Raw genomic sequence first — 20,321 nt, forward strand, 5'->3', positions numbered from 1 at the left:
ACACAGATATCAAACATATTTTCCTTTGAATAACTGCTCATATCCAAATACCATTGACATAATAATTTCCTACCCAGTCTAGACTCTAATTTAGACCTACTAATTGCTTTCAGGGGGCTTACTATTTTTCATTTTATAGCTAATTAATAAATCTATGTTTTGACATCTTACTGTTAATGCAATCTCTCAGGTGGAAATCAAGTGAGAAGAAGGTGAACTGGTCAACATGATACAGCATGAGAGGTAGTGTAAACAGGCATGAGGGCATAGAGACTACATTATAACCTTTCTACTGTTAAAATTTTTCTGTACAAGAAAACAAAAGAGTTCAACTTGCCTCCATTCTCAGACTTCTCTGAGATACTAGATATTTTCCAATACGCTTTCATATGGTCTGCATTCCTGTAAGAGAATGGTAGGTTAGTTACAAGCACCAGTTAGTATATTATTTCCCTAAATTTACATGGTATATTACTCTCTAAATGGAGGTTTATAAAAATACTTGATCATTTTAAGGTCAGTTTGTGGAAAACTATACAAAGCAAACAGGAAAAGAGAAGAGCGTGTCTGCATTGCCCCAGTGCAGCAAGAGTTCAGAAATACACACTACCTCTTATAGAGTTAACACTGTCCTGTGCCACAGAGCTAGCTACACAACTCAAAACCTTGTGTAGTCTCAAAGGGTGAGGACAACCCTGGAAGCAGTTTGAAAGCTATGTCCTTATGCCTCATGACAACAGTATGAGGGAGTATGTTGGTTCCTCTCCCCTATGTGAGACTCTTGGCAGCATTCACTTTATTTTGTTTCCATTCTAGTAAAACAAGTAACATTTGGCACACAGGGTTCAAGCTAACATCTCATGCTGCAAAGGGGCAGAAAGGGCACCAAGCACCAGAGTCTCTATGCTGACAGTGCATTTTGACTCCTGGAATGGTTTTTAGCAATTCCATCAAAGGAAAGTCAACACCCTAAAGCTGTGAGCAGCATGAAGTGCTGATGGGTTTGAAATTGCTTTTGGTATTGGTGTATCATAAGTGAAATGCTCATGCAAGTAACAGAGGTGGTAGCAGTTACTTGCAGGATACCAAGGTATAAAACATCTATTTTTACAAAAACAAAACCCCACCACCCAATCCACTAGACCAAACAGGTAGCACAACAGAAATACTAGAGGTGCCTGGGACATTACTATTTTTAGGTTTGTTTGTTTGGTTTTTTTTTCTTGTTTTCTTTTGGTCAGTTTTCCAGGCTCAGGTATCTGGCTTGGGTCATTGCATAGGTGAAAGACAGAATCTGGACTCAAGTCCCTTATTCTGATGGATCTGTAATGAAACTCAGATTTGAGTATTCCTAGCTAACACCAGGTGTTCAGGGTGGTGTTTCTGCTCCTGCTCAGGCTTTCTTACAGAGGAGTCTGTGAAAGAACGCTTCACCAGATGTTCTAGTCTTGTTGTTCAGATCAAACCACAGGTGCAGTGATTTAATTCTGCTCAGTGCTTGCTCCATGGATGTGCTGCTCTGCCTAGTCCCACTACCCTCTCCTTTTTTTCACTAACTTGTAGAAACACAATTGCCTGAGACCTGTGTCTCACTTTCAAGTGCTCCTGTAATTGCAAGCTTGGAAAGTGGTGCCAAGTAGTTGTTAAGTCAGGTAATGATCTGCATAGTGCTTCAATTGAGAAACAATGCTACCTGGATTATAAAGAACTCCTCAGTTACAGAATCACAGAATTATTATTGAGGCTGGAAAAGACCTCTGAGATCATTAAGTTCCTTCTACTCTCTCTGTGTAATTCATATATATCGATTTATTTATAGCCTTATACAAAATGTTTTTTAACAGTTATGATAATTTGGTTTCAATTTACTATCCTGTTGGCCAAAACAAAACAAACACTGGAAGTTTCACAAAGGCTTATATTATTTCACAGTTGGAATGGGTGCATTTTGTCTCATTTTAGTTCATGTGAATTGGTTCCACATGATCTGTTTGGGACAGAAAATGTCCTAAACATCTGATACTACACATTTTATCAAGACAAAAAAATTTAGCTGTTTCTTTCAGTGAATTTTTTCAGGCTGTGACACTAATGAATACACTGTAAATGAATCTGAAACAATAAAAAGGAAAGTATTAATACTACCATTTTGCAGGTGGGAGTGATTGCATGTTTGTTACTCCACCATCTACTGGAACCACAACCTGGACATTAGACAGTATACTAGGCACATTCATAGACTCTGGATTGTATTTATAATCCACTCGCACATCAGTAGTGCTAGCACTACATTTCCAGTAGGTTGCAAGATTCAAGGGAGTGGACTGGATGCCATTTGAAGATACCTGTAAAAGAATAAACCATTGAAAGAAGCTTAATTAAAATATTCCTCTTCTGACAAGAATTATGGAATGATGGCAAAGAATATATCTTTAAATCCTGACAAAATATCAAGTGAAAAATTGACTTCTGATTTCTTAATTCTGAAGACTGCTGCAGCGTAAAGCAATTCCTGTTCTTTTAATTTTAAATTAAAATAATTACAAGAAAAGATTTAAAATCCATGTGACCCCCAAGGGTCCTTCCTGTTCTGGCATTTTATAGGTCAAAACAGTTTCATTTTAGTCTCATGTTCTGCCTCCCATCATAAGCATGCTTGTGCTAAGATGGCTTCAACCTTAGCAGCTGTGTGCCAGTTCAGCTGCCCCAGCAGACAGCAGCAGAGGGCAATACCTGTCATTATGGGACAGGCAGCCAACAAAACAGTTCTCATCTATTCAAAGCATTATTTTCCTGCTGCAGGAGGCTTGCTCCTGTAGCCGAGCTGGTGCTACTGCCCTGCTGAATCTCTACCACCTTCCTAGCCTAGCTGAGGAACATTCCAAGTCTTGGTGCCCACAGCACAGAGATTTTTCTCTCTACCAAGGTGTCTGCATGCCAATGCCTCATTTTCCCTGATGGTAAAGATCTCAAATAGACACCATTATTCCACAATACTAATTTCTGCAATCCAAAGTAATGTTTTGTTCTTTCCATCTTTCTCAGGAATTCTGTGTGCCTTACAGGCATTTTCTAGAACCAGTATGCCAAGATATTAAACTATAGCGAGAGGATGTGGAAACTACAATGGTATTAATAACTGGATGGACAGGTTATTTTGTCCTTTGATAGAATCACAGAATGCCAGGTTGGAAGGGACCTCAAGGATCATCTAGTCCAACCTTTCTCAGTAATACTATAGTTTATATGAGATGGCTCAGCACCCTGTCAAGCTGAGACTTAAAAATGTCCAATGTGGGGGAATCTACCACTTCCCTTGGGGGAATATTCCAATGGTTGATTGTCCTCATGGTGAAAATTTACCTCATGTGTCCAATCAGAATCTCCCCAGGAACAACTTGTGCCCATTACCCCTTGTCTTTTCTGTGTCTTCCCTCCTTTTAAATAGGGAGTCTCCATCTTCTTGGTAGCCACCCTTTAAGTACTGGAACATGGTAATAAGGTCTCCCCAAAGCCTTCTTTTCTCAAGGCTGAACAAACCCAGTTTTCTCAGCCACTCCTCATATGGCAGGTCTTCAGTCCTCTGATCATCCTTGTGGCCCTTCACTGGACCCTCTCCAGCCTGTCCGCATCCTCTTTGTAGAGCAGAGACCAAAACTGAACACAATACTCCAGGTGTGGTCTGACCAGTGCCGAGTAGAGTGGGATGATGACTTCTTCATCTCTGCTGGTGATGCCCTTGTTGATGCAGCCCAGCACCCTGGTGGCTTTCTTTGCTGCTGCAGCTCACTGCTCACTCACGTTGAGCCTGTTATCCACCAAGATCTCCAGGTCCCTTTCCACAGGGCTGTTCTCCAGCCAGGTGGGTCCCAGTCTGAACTGTGCTCCTGGGTTACACATTTCCAGATGCAAGACCTTACACTTCTCCTTGTTGAACTTCATAAGGTTCCTGCTAGCCCAGTCCTCCAGCCTGTCTAGGTCATCCTGGAGGGTGGCCCTCCCTTCTGGAGTGTCAACCTCAACACTCATTTTGGTGTTGTCAGCAAACTTCCTCAGGGTGCTCTTGATCCCAACATCCAGGTCAGTTACTAAGATGTTAAACACCATTGGGCCCACTATTGGGCCCGCTATCAATCCCTGGGGGACCCCACTTGTGACTGGTTGCCAGTTGAAGGAGGAAGTGTTTACTGTCACGTTCTGGATATGGTCTGTCAGCCCCTTCCCCACCCATGACACAGACCACTTGTCAAGGCTGTCAACGAGTCAAGTTCTCCAGGAAGAGGCTGTGTGGGACCATATCAAAAGTCTTGGAGAAGTCCAGGTAGATGATGCCCACCTCTCACCCTGCATCAGCTGAGCAGGTTACTTTGTCATAGGCCATCAGCTTTGTCAGGCACAATTTGACCCTAGTAAATCCATGTTGCCTTTCTCCAATCACATGCTTCAGTTGACTTGTGACAGTCCCCAGGAGGATTTGTTCCATGACCTTTCCAGGGACTGAAGTGAGACTGATTTAGACAGTTGTTCCAGGTGTTCACCCATTTCAATGCAGACCTAGTAAATCCCTGTTCTCCATCTGAGGTGAGTTTATGCACCTTGAATTTTTGTGAAGATTTTTCATTGACTGCCATAACATCTTCTTAGAGATTCCCCAAAATAGTTCGAGTCAGATGGTACCTCTGGAGGCCATCCAGTCCAACCTCCTGGTTCAAGCAGGTCTACCTTAAGGCAGCTGCCCAGGACCATGTCCAGATGGCTTTTGAGTATCTCCAAGGATGGAGACTCTACCACCGTTCTGGGTGATCTGCTCCACTGCTTGGCCACCTTCACAAGTGTTTCCTAATGTTTAGAAGGAACTTTTTGTGTTTCCATTTGTGCCCATTGCCTCTGGTCCTGCCACTGAGCACCACTGGAAAGAGCCTGGCTCCAGCCTCTTTATATCCTCCTTTCAGGTGTTCTGTGTACATTAGTAAGATCCTCTGTGAGTATTTTCCAGGCTGAAGTCCCAGCTCTCTCAGCCTTTCCACCATCATCTTTGTGGCCCATTACTGGACTCTCTCGAGTATGTCCATGTCTCTCTTGCAATAGACAACACAGAACTGGACACATTACCCCAGGTATGGCCTCACCAGTTCTGAGCAGAGGGAAAGGATCACCTCCCTTGACCTACTACCAATACCTTGCTCAATGCAGCACAGATCATTTACTGCCTTTGCACAATGGCATGTTGTTGGCTCATGTTCACCAAAGCGTCCCCCAGGTCCTTTTCTGCCAAGGTGATTTCCAGCTGGATGGCCCCCAGCATATATTGGTGCATGGGGTTGTTCCCCCACAGGTGCACCTCTTCTTGTTGAACTTTATGAGGTTCCTGTCAGTCTGTTTCTGCAGCTGGTCAAGGTTTCTCTGGAGGGCAAAATGACCCTGTAGTGTATGCAGAGGGTCCTCTCAGTATGGTGTCGTCAGCAAACCCACTTAAGGGTGCTCTGCCCCACTATCCAGATCATTAATGAAGCTGTTAAACAGGACGGTAAACTCAGTATTAACCCCTGGGGTATACTGCTCTCCAACTAGACATTCCACTGACCATCACCTTCTGGGCCTGGCCATTCAGCCAGTTTTCAATCCACCTTGTCCAGCCTGTACTTCACCAGTTTCTCTACAAGGATGCTAGATGAAGAATGACACTTCATCTGCATGCCAGCAGGCAAGGAACAATTCTTTTAATTTCTGTGTAGATATCAAATCTTTCAGAGTTCCTTAAAAATTTCCTAAGGTAAAAAAAAATGTTTACCTGATACTTTAAAACATCCACATTGTAATAGGATGCAGATGGATTCTGCTCTGATAATTTCTTGAGGTAGACAGTTATAGCTTGCATGTTCATCCAAAAATCCTTAGTACTGGAGTCACTTTGTGACTGATCACTACAAAGAAAAATAAAGGTAGGAGTCAGAAGGCAGTGAGTTTTATTAGTTCAGATACCTAAAAGATAAAATTAGACCTCTCCCCTTATTCACTATTTCAAGCAAGGATTTATTCTAATGCTGTATAACTGTCCTGGTTTGAGCCAGGATTAAGCCAATTTTCCTTTTTACTGATTTTTTTTTCCTTCAGTGAGCTTTCTTTTAACTAGCAACACTCTGTTCTAGCTAGCCTGATAAGACATTGGAATGTTTTTCTAACTGCTGGGGCTTCAAGGTCGCACCTTCACTCTGCCGGCTCAGACACTACGGGGAGATCTGTGACCCCCCACAGGAGGCTGAATTAGACAGACAGCAAAGTTGGCCAGAGATATTCCATTCCATATATCTACGTAAGCTCCTTCCTGCTTCTTCTTCCCTTCTCTTCCATCCATGGCCGGTGTCCGGGGAGGACTCCGTCCATCCATCACCATTGACCCCCAGGCTCGAGCTCTCCTGACCCTCCTCACTCTCTGCTCTCTCCAGCAGCAGCTCCGGGATTTCTTGGAACTGTTCCAGCTCAGGAGATGCTGTGGGAGTTGCTGGGGGTGGGGGGGAGGCGAAAGGCTCTTGCATATACCTGAACAGATCTGTATATAATTGTATAGATTTTCTTTTATCATTGGTGTTTAATTAAAGCTGTGTAGTTTAGTTTTCAATCCAGCCAAGTCTCTCTCTTTTTCTCTCTCTCCTTCCCTACCTGGGTGGGAGGGGGAGGGGATCGAGAGCGTTGTTGTCGGACCTGAGTCAAACATTAACAATAACATATGATTGTACCATTTTAAGTATTAAGATAAAATTAACTGCTTGTTTTATCTAGCAAAATTCTCCTTCCAGGTTGTGGAGTAGTGATGAACTGCATCACAAGATGGAGTTAATGCTGATTTTGGATTTTACCTTCAATAAAACACAATTTTAGGAAAATTAGGTGCCATGAGGAAGCATGGGAGATGGGGATGAAAGTGGTATTTGAAAAGGTATGTTACCCAATTTAGAATAAATGCTAAAATCATAGTTAGCTTTGGTTATGACATAACTTCACTAATACACTAAAATAAGAACTGTGCTTACCATACTTTCATATATTTGCAGAGAGTGTAAGCTTTCACATTTTTTTCCATTAAAAGTGATTTTCAAATTATTAAAACACCTGTCTCTCGGATACGTACAGTTGCATTCATTTTAAGTAACAATTTATTAGATGTTTTATATATAGTATATACTATTTTATATGTAGATAAGGGCACACGTGACTGCAGAAGCAAAATCCTGTTTGGGACCTACTGGAACATGGTCTGCAGATAAAGAATATTTGCAGCTCTGGTCAAAAGATTATTTTGAATAACGATGAAGCTTTTAAGGTCTGGTTAAAACCAAAATTGACATAACTTAAGATTCAAAGACCTCCTCTGAATGTCTGTGGATACAGTAAACAACTGCATCCATCTCTAAGGAGGAGTGTGGAGTGTGCCCGCAGAGTGAAAGCTGACAATGAGCAGCTGGAACACAGTAATTATGACTGCAGTGGTTTGAATGTCCTAGAACAGTGACTTACGTACCAGTAGTCTATCCAATCTACTTAAAGTTTGGATCTCAGTACACTCTTGTCATTCATTAAAATTTCATTTTCAGTAAAATATATAAACACTTGCTTATCACTACAGAGACATTCCACAATTTAAATAAAGGAAAGCAGAAATAAAATCTTTCTGCTGCTCCACAACAAATTCAAATCAGAAATTCTGACATCACTGCAAATATCACTTTATAAATACCAAGCAAGTTATACCCTTTGCAGTATATGATGAAAAGTAAAATTATTACTATATAGGTTTAGCTTCACAAACATCCATTTACAATTATGCATCCTTTCCAATAAACAAAAGTGTTCAGCTGAAACAGATCTCTGCTGAGTAACTACAGCTTTCATATATTTTTAAAAAAGAATTCCAAGTGCTATGATTTCAACTATTATCCTGCTCAATCAGCAGCCTTTTTTCTTAAGAATTCTCTCAAGCATGTTGCTACATATCTGAGACTTACAGTTATGTAAAGGATATGATCTATGGTAGAAATGACACGGCTTCAAAATGCACTGAGAGTGAAAAATGAGACTGTGTGTAGCTCCTACTACTTGTTTTCTATTTGAGGCTCATGTTTCATCACTTATTACTGAATAAAGAAATAATTTATAAATGCATGTAAAAACACAGCTACATTTACTAATTTTTATGTCTCATGTTATATTCAGCATGTGTTTTGAGTCCAGTAATCACTGAGATTTTAACAGTGGCAGTGGAGAGAACTGAGCTGAACAAGATTATCTTGAGAAATTAAATTAGGTGTAAGCAAATCAACACGACAGCAGTGAATTCTCATTTACATACACACATACAACACTCATATTTTACAAATCATGCAGTTTAGTATTATATATTAAGAAAAAATACAAAACCTGTATACAAGTTGTGCATTTGGAAGAATCTGCTGCAGTTTGCTTGTGTTTTTTACCCTAAAGCAGAGCACAGCTGGAGATGGGTTGCTGGTGAAGACTTTAATAATCCCACTTGGGAATGACACTGTCATATCACCAGTAATCTTCACAATACATCTAGAAGAGAATGAAAAACGTAAGTTCATTGCAACTCATTAACTGCCTAGTCTTAATACTAATTTTAAAGCAATGACTGTACTTTCATAATCTGATCAATGGAATTAAAAACAGAAAATTGATGTTGAATGAGGTTAATGTGACAATGAACTGTCACTTTCAATTTGGAAGTCAGATGAAATAAGTAAAGAAAAAACGTTTAAGCTGGTTAAGCATACAGTAGTCTTGGTGAATATTTTTCAGACTTTGGAAATATGGCACAACTATGCTTAGGCAAGGCCTAAGTAGCATAGCATAGGATACAACAGAAGGAATGAGGTGCTTTTAGCTGCTCAAATTTACATGTAGCACCTATCTGACTATGATAAAAACCCTTATCTTTTTCAGTGCTCACACTTAACACCTTTTTGTAAAGCAGGGATATATGAACTTCCACAGGATGCAAGCCAATAGAGGGCAATAAGCCACTGTTGTCACTTATAGCAGGGAAAAACATCCTTTGAATCCCCCTTGTAACGTATAAACATTTTCCCCCAGAATATTAAAAGTAAACCCAGCAATTTTTGTTATTGTAATTTATTACATTCAAAACAATTCACTATTTAACTAACTTCATGGGATCTGCTCCTTTAAAGTAGGCGTTAACAGATTCAGTTAGGGCTACTGCAACAGGCAAGGTGTCCTGGTTTCCAAGGCTGACAGGGCTGGGACCACGTGAAACACCTAGAATACATACAGTGTATAGGTTTAATTCTCAAAAAGCTTAGTAGTAGATTTCAGAACGGTTGATTACATCTGTAATTTTCACAAGAGGTGACTACCATCAAGGTCACAGTAGTGTCTGAACATACCATCAAAAAGCACTACTTAGCAGCCTAAGAAAACAGGACTATCAGTCTGACATTATGTAAATGGACAGACACAAGGAAATACGTATGATACAGAGGAACACTGCATTAAAATGGCACCTGATGAAAGTGAAGCCAACAGATCCAAAGGAAATTAGACACTGACTAGAATACTAAAAAAGCCATACATATAATCCCTACTGTATGCTTTAAATGGTCACAGGAAATGCAAAAAATTCACTTACAGCATGCATGAACTTCAAGGCAAATACATTATTATCACCCTACATAAGTGAACTGTTTAACATTCTTTTAATTATTTCAGCCAACAATTAGCCAAGTATTTCCCAAGCAGAAACTACTGGAGAAGCCTTCAGAGATGCCTGTGCCAACACAACACAGTTCCAATGCATAGCTATAAAAATAAACTCAGACCTCATGCTATGGCTTTTTTAAACGTGTCTGTACAATTGATGAAATCAGTTGTCACTGGATTTTACTTTTCAACAATTTTTTTTCATGTGTATTAACTACAAAAGAAAATACTGGAAGTATTTCAGTATCTTACCGATTTTTTGTACCACTGCTGAAATGGCCTGTATCGCATAATACTACCTATCACAAAGGAGGCACAATCTTTCTCATTCCATGAGTAAAATGAGAATTTTTCTTTCATACCTTAAAGTTGAAAGAGAATGCTTCTTTATAGTATTGCTCATAGCGAACTAAACCTATTTACTCTAAAACAGTAGCTGTACCTTTTGAACTCTTTCAGAAGCAAAAAGGAAGTTGGAATCTTGTTTTTCACAGGAAGCCTAATATCACCTGTCTTCAATTCAGAGGTAAGTGAAAGGCGTAGTAACAATAAGTGAGTAGAAGACAGGATTTGGTCTAATTCTGCTACTTCATACATCACCTGCCATCATGATTTCTTGCCTAAGGCAGTAAAATGTTCAGAATACTTCTCAGCACCACAGAAAAAAATCTTAGTGCAACATTTAGGCCTCCTTAGATAGAAAATTATACTCTAGTCACAAGTGCTTAAAACAAATAAATTCTTAGATTAATTAAATTATAAAATTGGCTACAAAACATCATTTGATTTATTTTTTCAATATGAACAGTAGGGTGGTTTTATATATTCTTTCAAGACAATACATAGTGTTGCTTCCAAAGTTTTATTTCTTGCTCTGAAAACTACCAATAAAAGCTGTAAATCTCAATAGTCTCAGGAATCCAGAAATCATTATTTCCAAGCACCAAATGTGTAATAAAATAGTGAGTTAAGAACCAGAAATTATATTTGGTGAAACACTGAGCTCCAGAAGTATCCTCTGCTAAAGCCAAAATATGCACACAATATATATGGCACTATGGTTGCCAAAGAAATTTCTTGCCCTTTTTCCCCAGATTACTAAGGTAGAAAAAATAACTGCAGGGCTGGTAGGAGGTGATTACCTTCTATTAATCACACCAGATTGTTTACAGATGTATACATTACTTTAAAATCTTTTACTTATAGTGGTCTTGTGCATTTTTTTGTATTGATATTTGAAATAATGAAAAGTAATGTAAATATATAAATTATATTCCTATCGGTAAAAGCCAAATACTGATTTATTGACTGAGGAGTGAAATGCATTAGGAACAATACTATTTTTACTTTTTTTGGAAGGAACAGTAGAATAAATAAATAAATAAATAAATAAGTATGTATATACATGTCTCTGAGATGTATTGGAGTGACCACAAATGAGACACTGTCTTTATTTGTTCTGCCCCCACTGTTAATCACCCTGTCATTAATAAAAATCTATGCCTTCTCCTAAAACAAATAAATTGAGACTAACATAACTGGGTATCCTATGGAAGTCATGGTTTTGTTGCCTGGCTGCTGAAGATACAATGCAGTGCAGTAACACACAGACTTAGGGTCTTCCACACCTGCTGCGAGCTCCCACAGGGATGGGACATCACAGAGCTGCACCAAGGCAGCCTCACTGCATCCTAGGATGCAGTCCAGCTCAAGACTTCAGTTCTAGCAATTTCAGCGGTGACAGCAGAGTCAGCTTTCATGCTCTGTCACCTGCCTCAGCCCTTGCTGCCATTAGCAGCAAGCAACAGCCTTGAGCTGTGCTGACACAACCATGCAAACAGTTGCACTGACACACTCAAGAGGTTGCCAAACTGCAGAAGAAAAGACTGCAGCATTGGTCATAAAAAGGGGCAAATAAATAAACCTGATCAAATGGGCTTAGTTTAGTTTGGTTTAGGAACAAACTTTCAGACAGTTTCAATATTAGCTAAACAGCTGTCATGAAAGTAAAATTTATTTTAAAAAATATTACTTCATTTTTTTGTATCTTCAAAGATTTGTATTATGTGTAGATATCAAAACATTTTTACCTGCTGGTCTTAGGAGAATGAGGATTGTCAAAGTAAAAATGTATTCACTTGAAATAAAGTAGTAACCAGAAACCCATGGAACAAACCCAAGTTTCAGCCTGTTTGGGTGGGGCAGGGGGGACAGACAGGAGATTACATTAAAAAGAAGTGGTTATATCAAGTTTTGGTGATTTTAACAACATATAGCTTGTTCAGTAATTGACTTTTCAGGCTACTTGTATCTGCCAGATACCAGACATAGGTAAAGAAACTTATTTAAAAAGAAATACCATTTTATTAGGTGTAGTGTATTAGGATGATTAGTTAACATGTAAATCTGCTTTGTGTACAATACCTGCTGGTGGTTCACAAAGCTTTCCAATTGTAGGAAGATTTCCAATCAAATGATCATCTTCTATTACATTTAAACAAAACATTGCAAGAAAACAAAATATTTCAAGCAAAAATAGATGTTAAAAAATAAATAAAAATACTTTGCAAATTAAAATAAGGCTAAAGCATAAAAGAAATTTTCAATTATGCATGCCTTAAAATTCAGTTTGAAAAATATAGATAAGAGTCAGCTCTCCATCACTGAGAACAAATGGGGTAAGGGAAACACTGGATTGTGCAAAAGTCAAAAGAATACAGACAGCAGCATAGAGTATATCCTCATGCCCCATTGTCATTCAGTCATCTGCACTGTCCTTCCCAGCTCCCCAGGACTATTTAATTCCTACAGCCAGTGCAGATGGAACTGGCTTTGGTGTCAGCACACACCTCCTTTCCTCATCCTTCACCTCATGACTTCACTCTTACTGTCTCAAGCAACATACATGCTCAGAACTGGGGCTATTGATGCTGCTACCAGCTTTTGGTTCCTGCGCACTAGTGCTGAGGCCTGAGGATGTGAGTCTGGATGGGCTTTGGCAACCAAAATAACACTTCTCTTTCTGTGATGCTACTCAGCATTTGGGAAACTGGTGGATACTGAGCTGTAGCAGCTAATGCTGAGTCCGGCATAGGGTGGAAACAGCTGCACTGCTTTCAGTGCAGAACTCTTGCTAGAAGATGCACACATGCTCCCCTTAACTGATGAGCCTGGAATCCCTGGCATCCTTAGATAATTAACTCAAGAATCTGATTTAACTTGAGACTAAGGTGGTAGTAGAGTCCAGGAATGAAATACTTCAATTCTGCTAAAGAAAAAAGTTAAAATGTCTTTTAAAAAATACAAAACAACCCAAAAAACCCCATACAAGTCTCCTTTTCATTTGTTTTAACCAAATGTAAAAACCAAAGAACCTTCTTTTAAAAATATAAGAAAACATTTTGAAATTAGTAGCAATACATGAAGGCTAATTTGCTTTTCATCTTCATGTTATTGTTTGTTTTGCTTTTACTAAAGACTTCTATTCAGCTTATGTACTTCACTAACTTAAAGAAAAAGATGCATTAATTATTTTGGAAACTGCAATTAAGGACAGCAAGCAAAATAAAATAACATGATAATACTCAATCTTGTGTACATTTAAATTAATTCAAATTGATCAGTATCCCAAAATATTTCTGCACTTACACAGTAACATCTTCTGAATAAATACTTGATTACACAATGTGTTTGATGAATGTATATACATGCATAGCAAGTAAGAATTCATGGGATAATAATTTTGAAAAATATTTCCTAAAAGAACATACCATAATTTGAACTGTGGTCTAATACAATTAAATCCACTGTCCTGCCTCTCAATGTCATTTCGAAACAGGTATTACAAAGCATGCTTGAAGTACCTGGACTGGACTCATGGAGCAACTAACTCCAACGAATGGTTTTCCTAACAGGTGGAACCTAGTGACAGGAGTATGCTATTTCTAAAACAAGTTAAAATGCTTAATTTAACTTACCAACTGTAGGTGTGTTTGCTGCACTGAGGGAAGCAGAAGAGGATATTGAGGAAATGCTCTCTGCACGTGCCAAGGGTGCTGCAGGAGGGGGACTGGAGTTAGAGGTCAGTGGAGGGCTGAATGGCCTAGGCTGAACAAAAGAGATTAAAAGAGTATTACATAGAGTGGTTTTAAAGAAATGGAAAAAGAAGAGTTTTTCATTTCATGTCCCAGTAAATTTCAGTATTTCTTAACATAGTTCCTTTACTGCTTTATCTACTCTAGTTTGTATTGTAAAACAGAGAACCCATATTTTCCTTTGGAACAAATTCCATTATTTCATAGATTAGAACTATTAATTTTTTACCTGGGTAGTTAAGTCTAATATATTTAATTATGTAGCCTGCCAATAGTTTGCTATAACACAGTAGCAGAACATAAGCCTACAGCCCTTTGTAGGATGTGGAATTACAGGGCTAAAGGAGAGCTGCTATTAAAATGGAAGTGAGTCCAGCAGAGGGCAACTAAAATAGCTGGGACTGAAGTAGTGGAGAGGGACAGGCTGAAGAAGGACCTGGTTTTCTTCAGCCTGTAGAACAGAAGCCTGAGCAAGCCACCTACTAGAAGGTTTTTACTAACTAAAAGAAGACAGAAGCAGAGTCAGGATATTCTCAGAGATGCAAGAACTACAGCAAAGGAAATTTCAGCTGAATTTAGGAAAAAAAAAAAAAATCTTTCTTGTAACCTCATGGTCAAAACCTGAGACAGGTTGCCCAAAGAGACTCTAAGATGTGCCTATCTGAATATTTTCAAAAGTCAGCCTATCTCTAAGCAACCTGATGCGATTTTGAAGTCGGTCCTTCTTTGAGCAGGAGATTGGCCTACAGATCTTAAAAAATTCCTTCAATCCTAAATCTCTGGATGGCTTTATGAATCACTTATCTGTTAAGTTATTTAATTGACTGATGATAATTTTGGAATTAACCTATCCAAAATGTACTGGAACAAATGAAGCATCTGTTTTGGCTGGCTAACTGTCTAGCTTTTTAATTTTGGTTCTATCACACTTGTCACTGAGTATGTGGCTTTTATACAGACTATGTGAATCCTAAAATGACTTGATGTATATTGAGAACAACTGTCAGTCTCCCACTTGCAGAAATCATACTTTGTGATGCAGAACAGCACCAACTAAATTCTTCTTTTGAATTATTATGACATTAAGAACAGAACCTTTAGTCTAAGACCAATTACTACAACTTCATATTGGGACTAGAAAAGAATTTCAAAACAAAGCCTATTCTGACCTTACAGAAATGCAGAAGTTTAAAAATATTTCAGTTTGTCAAAGCACAGGACCAGAATTTTTTGTGTAAAAAGAATATGGCAAAAAGAAGATCATACCACAGTAAATTTTTCCAAGTCAGTAAGTCAAATGAAACTCAAAGAATTCTAATATTCACAGAGGAGATTAAGCATGGCTTGCTCTGCTGTGCTGTCTGGGTATTTGCATTCTTTGCCACATTCCTTATCGGCAGGTGGACCTGCACTGCAGGCAGTGAGCAAAGACCAGGCACTGTGCAACCTCTCGATATCTTGACGGGCAGCTGCTGCAATCTGCCACCTCCCTTTTCCACCAACCAGCACCAAGGGCAGGGAGAAGTCACAGCAGGGCTACTTGTGTCAACACATGGCTGATAAGGATCAACTTAATACCATTCATTCCCCAAAGCTTTGGTGATATTCCTAAATCAATGGAGCTTTGTTAATAACTTCACTAGTAATTCACATTTTGAAAACTTCCATCTCATACACATGCTACCCTTTAATTATCTAATTATTGATTCGTTCAATTAAAAACATTCAGCCAATGCAAAAATTATGTTTTGGACCTTTGTAGTTTTACTAAGATTTATTTTGTTACATTGATATTGTTATCAGGAACAACTTCCATGCCTATCTGGCAACAGTGAAAACTGTATATGTGACTCCTTGAACACTGGCTGGCAAGTATCTCCACTGTAACAGTGTAAATTAATGATATATATGAAATCAATGGAAAACTAAAAAAAATAAAAAACAATACATACTATTTCATTAATCCCACTAAGTTTCCCGGTAGACAGCTTTGGTCTTGAAGCAGGCCTTGGAGGGGGTACAATGGTGCCTACAGAAAGAGGAGTAGTGGGCCTTGCTGAAAGAAAGCAAATTTAAGAACAGAAATATTATCAAAGTCACACTGAACATAAACACGTACTTTCTTTAGCAGAATACTTGGAAGTTATGTTTCTATGAAAAGTTCCTATTTTACAAGTTCAATTTTGTAAGATGCACCACTAATCATAAATGCATTTAAAATAGGGCGATGTGATACCCTGAAAAGTGACTCTAAAAATGGCACCATGGGCTTCCTCCTTTCTCTTAAATATGTTTATACTAGTTATTCTTGGAGGTTTGTTTGTAAAAAGATGGTTTTACCAGAGTTTCCTTTTGTGTATAAACTGTATAGATTCAGAAAACAGGACAGTCTTTTATGTCTCACCACAAATTCAGCAGAAATTCATATTTGGTCTGGCTGACAATGGCATAACTGTTTACACCAAATTTTGCCCTCTGAAATCCCATTTACTTCAATAAGTATACACCAGTATAACAGATAAATGACACTTGATTGTAAGAGCACGCCAACTCATTATATTTTAACTGAGCCATTAGAAGTAAAAAGCAATAAAAAACATAAGACAGCCCTCCTTTTCTTCCAAACTTAAAAGAAACAAGTAAGAGATGGTGGCAGCAGTACTAAGATGCCAGTTTTACGAAGTCACTTTTCTGAACATAACAAATAGAACTGTGTTTCAAAATAAATGTTAGATGCCAATGAGTATGCCAGATCTAAAATTGACTTCAAAACAGATTGAAATCCTAGTATTTGATTATGTTGTTCCAGCACATCTTATTATCTCCCTCAAATTATTCCCAATGGCTCTTTTTTATTTAAATCAGTTTATATTATTTAAAATGCAACTTTTAAGTATGCAGTCTTCTCAGGCATTCAGCGTAACTCGGCTGTTTAAGTACATGAGTTTCATCACTGACTTGGGAAGACAGAAGTTAGGCTAATACCAATTACATGCACCTTAAGAGTTGCAAAATCAAATGTCCCCAGATAAATTAATTTCTAAAATACCCGTAATTCTTTTAAAATTCTTAGTATGCTGCAAGAAAACAATGCATGCTAAAAACAGAGTAGTCTGCTGCAGTACCACAGGTATTCGGTGAGTCATGTTATACTTGCCCAAATGTGCTTTTATTTGTGCTTTTAGTATGTAGCATTACCATGATACTTATCCACATTTTAAAACATTGTGTGTTTAGAAGGAACAGTTTTAAATAAAATTATTTAACTTTACTTAATCTGAAAATATCTATACAAAGCCATTTGGGAATAGAAGTCTTTTTGCAAATGCAATCACTTAATCTTCAAGAGCTCACTACTCTCAAATTCTTTTAGTTCTTCTAATTTCAAGCTGAATATTTTCTTAATTGTCTTAACTTCCAAGGAAATTGGTGCCATCAGGCAGTTTAGTACATTCTAAGTAAGAAGATGAGTTAAATTTAACATCAGGTGAACGATAATAACAAAAAGAAAAATGAGTCCAAAGCTTGATTTTTAGAGTCAGTTATTAGCAAAGAGCAATACACAATGCATGCTTGCCATACCCTTATTTGTATGAGCACAAGAAGACACTAAGCTATATTCCAGTAGGGTTGAAGATGATGCAGAAGAAGTTTCAGCAGCATTGCCAGTTTCTTCAATGAATAATTGTTCATGACATACAGTATTATTGAAAAGGTCACTTTGATCCTCAGAAGCACAGCTGTTGGAAGAATTCCCAAGCAAAGCAGAAGAGGCAAGGCAGGCATTTTCACTTTTAAAATGCAATCTCTGGGGCTCCTTCTTGTTTGCACTTGTGTGTCTAACTGTAAGAAGTTCATCAGCAAAGGAAATCCACTGACTCTGAGACTGTGAAACACAGGATAAAGGACTGGTGCTCCCTGATGGAGCTTCTGTAACACCAGATTTGCACAAAGTGCTAATGATAAAGTCTGGTGAGGATGGGCTTGTAGACCCAGAATCTGTCTGGTGAACAAGCAAAGACTGAGATACTCTATACCCCAGCAAATCAGTGGTAGATGAGGAGGAGCTCCTATTGTGGTCTTTCAGTGTAGCTGAAGGAAAAGGGAAGAATTGAAACTAAGACCAACACTGAAAAGACAGAAATTTCAGTATTAAAAATATATTAAATATCCACTGCAGGAGGGTTACTAACCAGCATAAAAACCAACTTCTCTCCTCAGCTGACAATATCACCACTTACCAGTAAAAGAAAAAAACAAACCAGCCTACATGTACTCCATTCATACAGCCAGTCACGGCACTTTCCATTTCTAGTAAGCCAAAAATAATGTGTTTCTCTCCATTTAAGGCCTACTTCTTATGATTTTCCTTGACTTCCTATCATGGTTTAACTCCCTCACATCTTTGTCTTTCCTTTTGTGTGTCCTACTCCATTTTTGTTTCCTCTCCACAGATTTCTGTTTTGAATTAATTTAATCAGACCTATCCTATCCTGTTCCTTCCAAACATTTCGATCTTCTTATCCTTCTGTAATGGAAAGGTCCAACATAAAGGGCTGTTCAGTGAATGAATGAAGACTGCAGTAATGAGATCCTGTTTGATACTCCTCTGTCTGTATCAACCTGTATCTAGTGAGTAACTGTGTATAAGGCATCACATCATCCAACCCAGTAGATTTCCTCTCTCATCCTATAGTGATAAGGCTGCTGGAAAACAGTAGTTTTCCACAAATATTCCCTGCATTTGGTGGTTGCTTTTTGGAGTAAATGACAACAGAAGCAGAAAATGCAAGGTTAGTAAACTCTCAACATCTTGTACATTGTCAAAGCTAGGAGCAACAGCAGAATGACATACAGAACAAAAAATGAGAACAACACATTTAAAAGTCTGGATCTAAAGTAGAGGTGTCCCCTCTATGGTGGTCCTTTTGCCACAGACAAGTACATTCTCTAAGCCTACATAAACAGAGTTTTGCCTGTTTATGTAGGCTTAGCTTTACCATTCTAACAGATATTTTGCATATCATTCACAGGCTTTAAAATATTACTATAAATCCTATCCAAAAACCGATGCGGAAAATTTAAAAACTATTTTAAAAATACATATGGATGAAAATGAGGAAGAGAAATGAAAATAAGCATTCTTACAATATCAATAGCTGGCTAAAAAATGTCTGTTGTGTTTGTTCAAGATAACAAAGTCATCTTAAATGTCTAATAAAGCAAGATTATTCACGGATGACCAAAGTTTACTTCTGTGCTGCATAAACCGCTTATTTACACCACGATTGCTCAAATACCATAGTAGTTTAAGTGTCTAATGATTAATACAGAGTTATGAAACAATAGCTAAAGAAATTTTTTAACAGTAAAAAGAAAAAAGGTAATGTGGGACATGATACATCATGATATGCAGATATACTGTATGAAATCCAACTAATTATGTAACTTCACTTTTTGATTAAGATTTTCAAAAGCTTTAAGCATTAGCTTACCTACATAAACCTTCAAGTTGAAGATAAAAAAACTGATTTAAAGGAAAATACAATTAGATCAAAGTAGTAAGAAGTCTTTAGAATGAAGCTGCAGGTTAGTGAGCATCAGAACTTGATTTAAACAACACTATGACCTACAAGTCGGACTACATTGATCCATACTTTTTTTTTTAATTAGTAATTTGTTATACTTTTGAACACTCACTTTTACTTAACTCCATGGATCATTTCACAAATGCAAATATTTTAATTAACTCCTAGAACAACAGTCCTTTAAACACCTTTAAACAATTATCTGGCAGAAACACTTTGCCAAATCACAGATACATTTCAAATTGATTTATGCCCTCAGGACACTATATTGCACCAATTTCAATGAAATGCAGGGCTCTGTGCATGAACTTCTTTTGGTTATGAGAGCTCAGGTAGATTACTACCCCCCAGATATGGCTACAAAGGATGTTATGGATTCCAAATACCTGTCACTACTCATCAACCAGAGACTACTCTCTCCCCAGTTCTACTGCTAGAAGGGACCCTGAACATTTCCTAACCTGCTTTGGCTGCTCATCCAGATGTAGTAATAAACAACTGGATACAACAACAACCACCAGCACAACAAATCAAGTATTTTCTGCCTTCCTCTACACACTCCCAACACGAGACCAAAGCTAGCAAAACAGACTATTTTGAGAAAGCACCACTTCTTTTTAGCATATTCCAGCAATACATATCTCTATATAATTTATCTTTAAATATGTTAAAAATTTGGGTCCACTAGCCAATAATCTTGCCTGGTTATCTAAGTGAGGAAGAGACAATCTAATTATTTCCATAAGCTAGATTTGTTAAAAACCTACCTTTTAAAGAACACAAATTTGTAGGAAAAGAGTAAGTTCCACGAAAAACCTGAGGGGTTACATAGCAATGCTGGTTGCTGCCAAAAGGACATTACCAAGGCCAAGAATTAACACTAGTTCTGCTGAATTCTGCTGTT

General features: G+C 38.1%; 1 protein-coding gene across 3 annotated transcripts in view; it reads right to left on the minus strand.

The window, feature by feature from the left end:
• Positions 1-20,321, minus strand: part of FCHO2 (FCH and mu domain containing endocytic adaptor 2) — an 88,916-nt gene that overhangs the window by 5,316 nt on the left and 63,279 nt on the right. For 2 of the 3 annotated variants that reach the window (XM_051642294.1, XM_051642293.1), the window contains exons 18-24: positions 15,782-15,885; positions 13,713-13,842; positions 9,183-9,294; positions 8,416-8,571; positions 5,792-5,924; positions 2,146-2,345; positions 338-402 (exon numbers count right to left, since the gene is read on the minus strand). In XM_051642294.1, coding sequence (XP_051498254.1) covers positions 338-402; positions 2,146-2,345; positions 5,792-5,924; positions 8,416-8,571; positions 9,183-9,294; positions 13,713-13,842; positions 15,782-15,885 — 900 coding nt within the window. Of the gene's footprint in view, positions 1-337; positions 403-2,145; positions 2,346-5,791; positions 5,925-8,415; positions 8,572-9,182; positions 9,295-12,159; positions 12,220-13,712; positions 13,843-15,781; positions 15,886-17,411; positions 17,922-20,321 lie in introns of all 3 variants that reach the window. The other variant, XM_051642292.1, reaches the window with a different exon arrangement.

The sequence above is a fragment of the Apus apus genome, chromosome Z (genome assembly GCF_020740795.1).
Source record: "Apus apus isolate bApuApu2 chromosome Z, bApuApu2.pri.cur, whole genome shotgun sequence".
NCBI classification, from domain to species: domain Eukaryota; kingdom Metazoa; phylum Chordata; class Aves; order Apodiformes; family Apodidae; genus Apus; species Apus apus.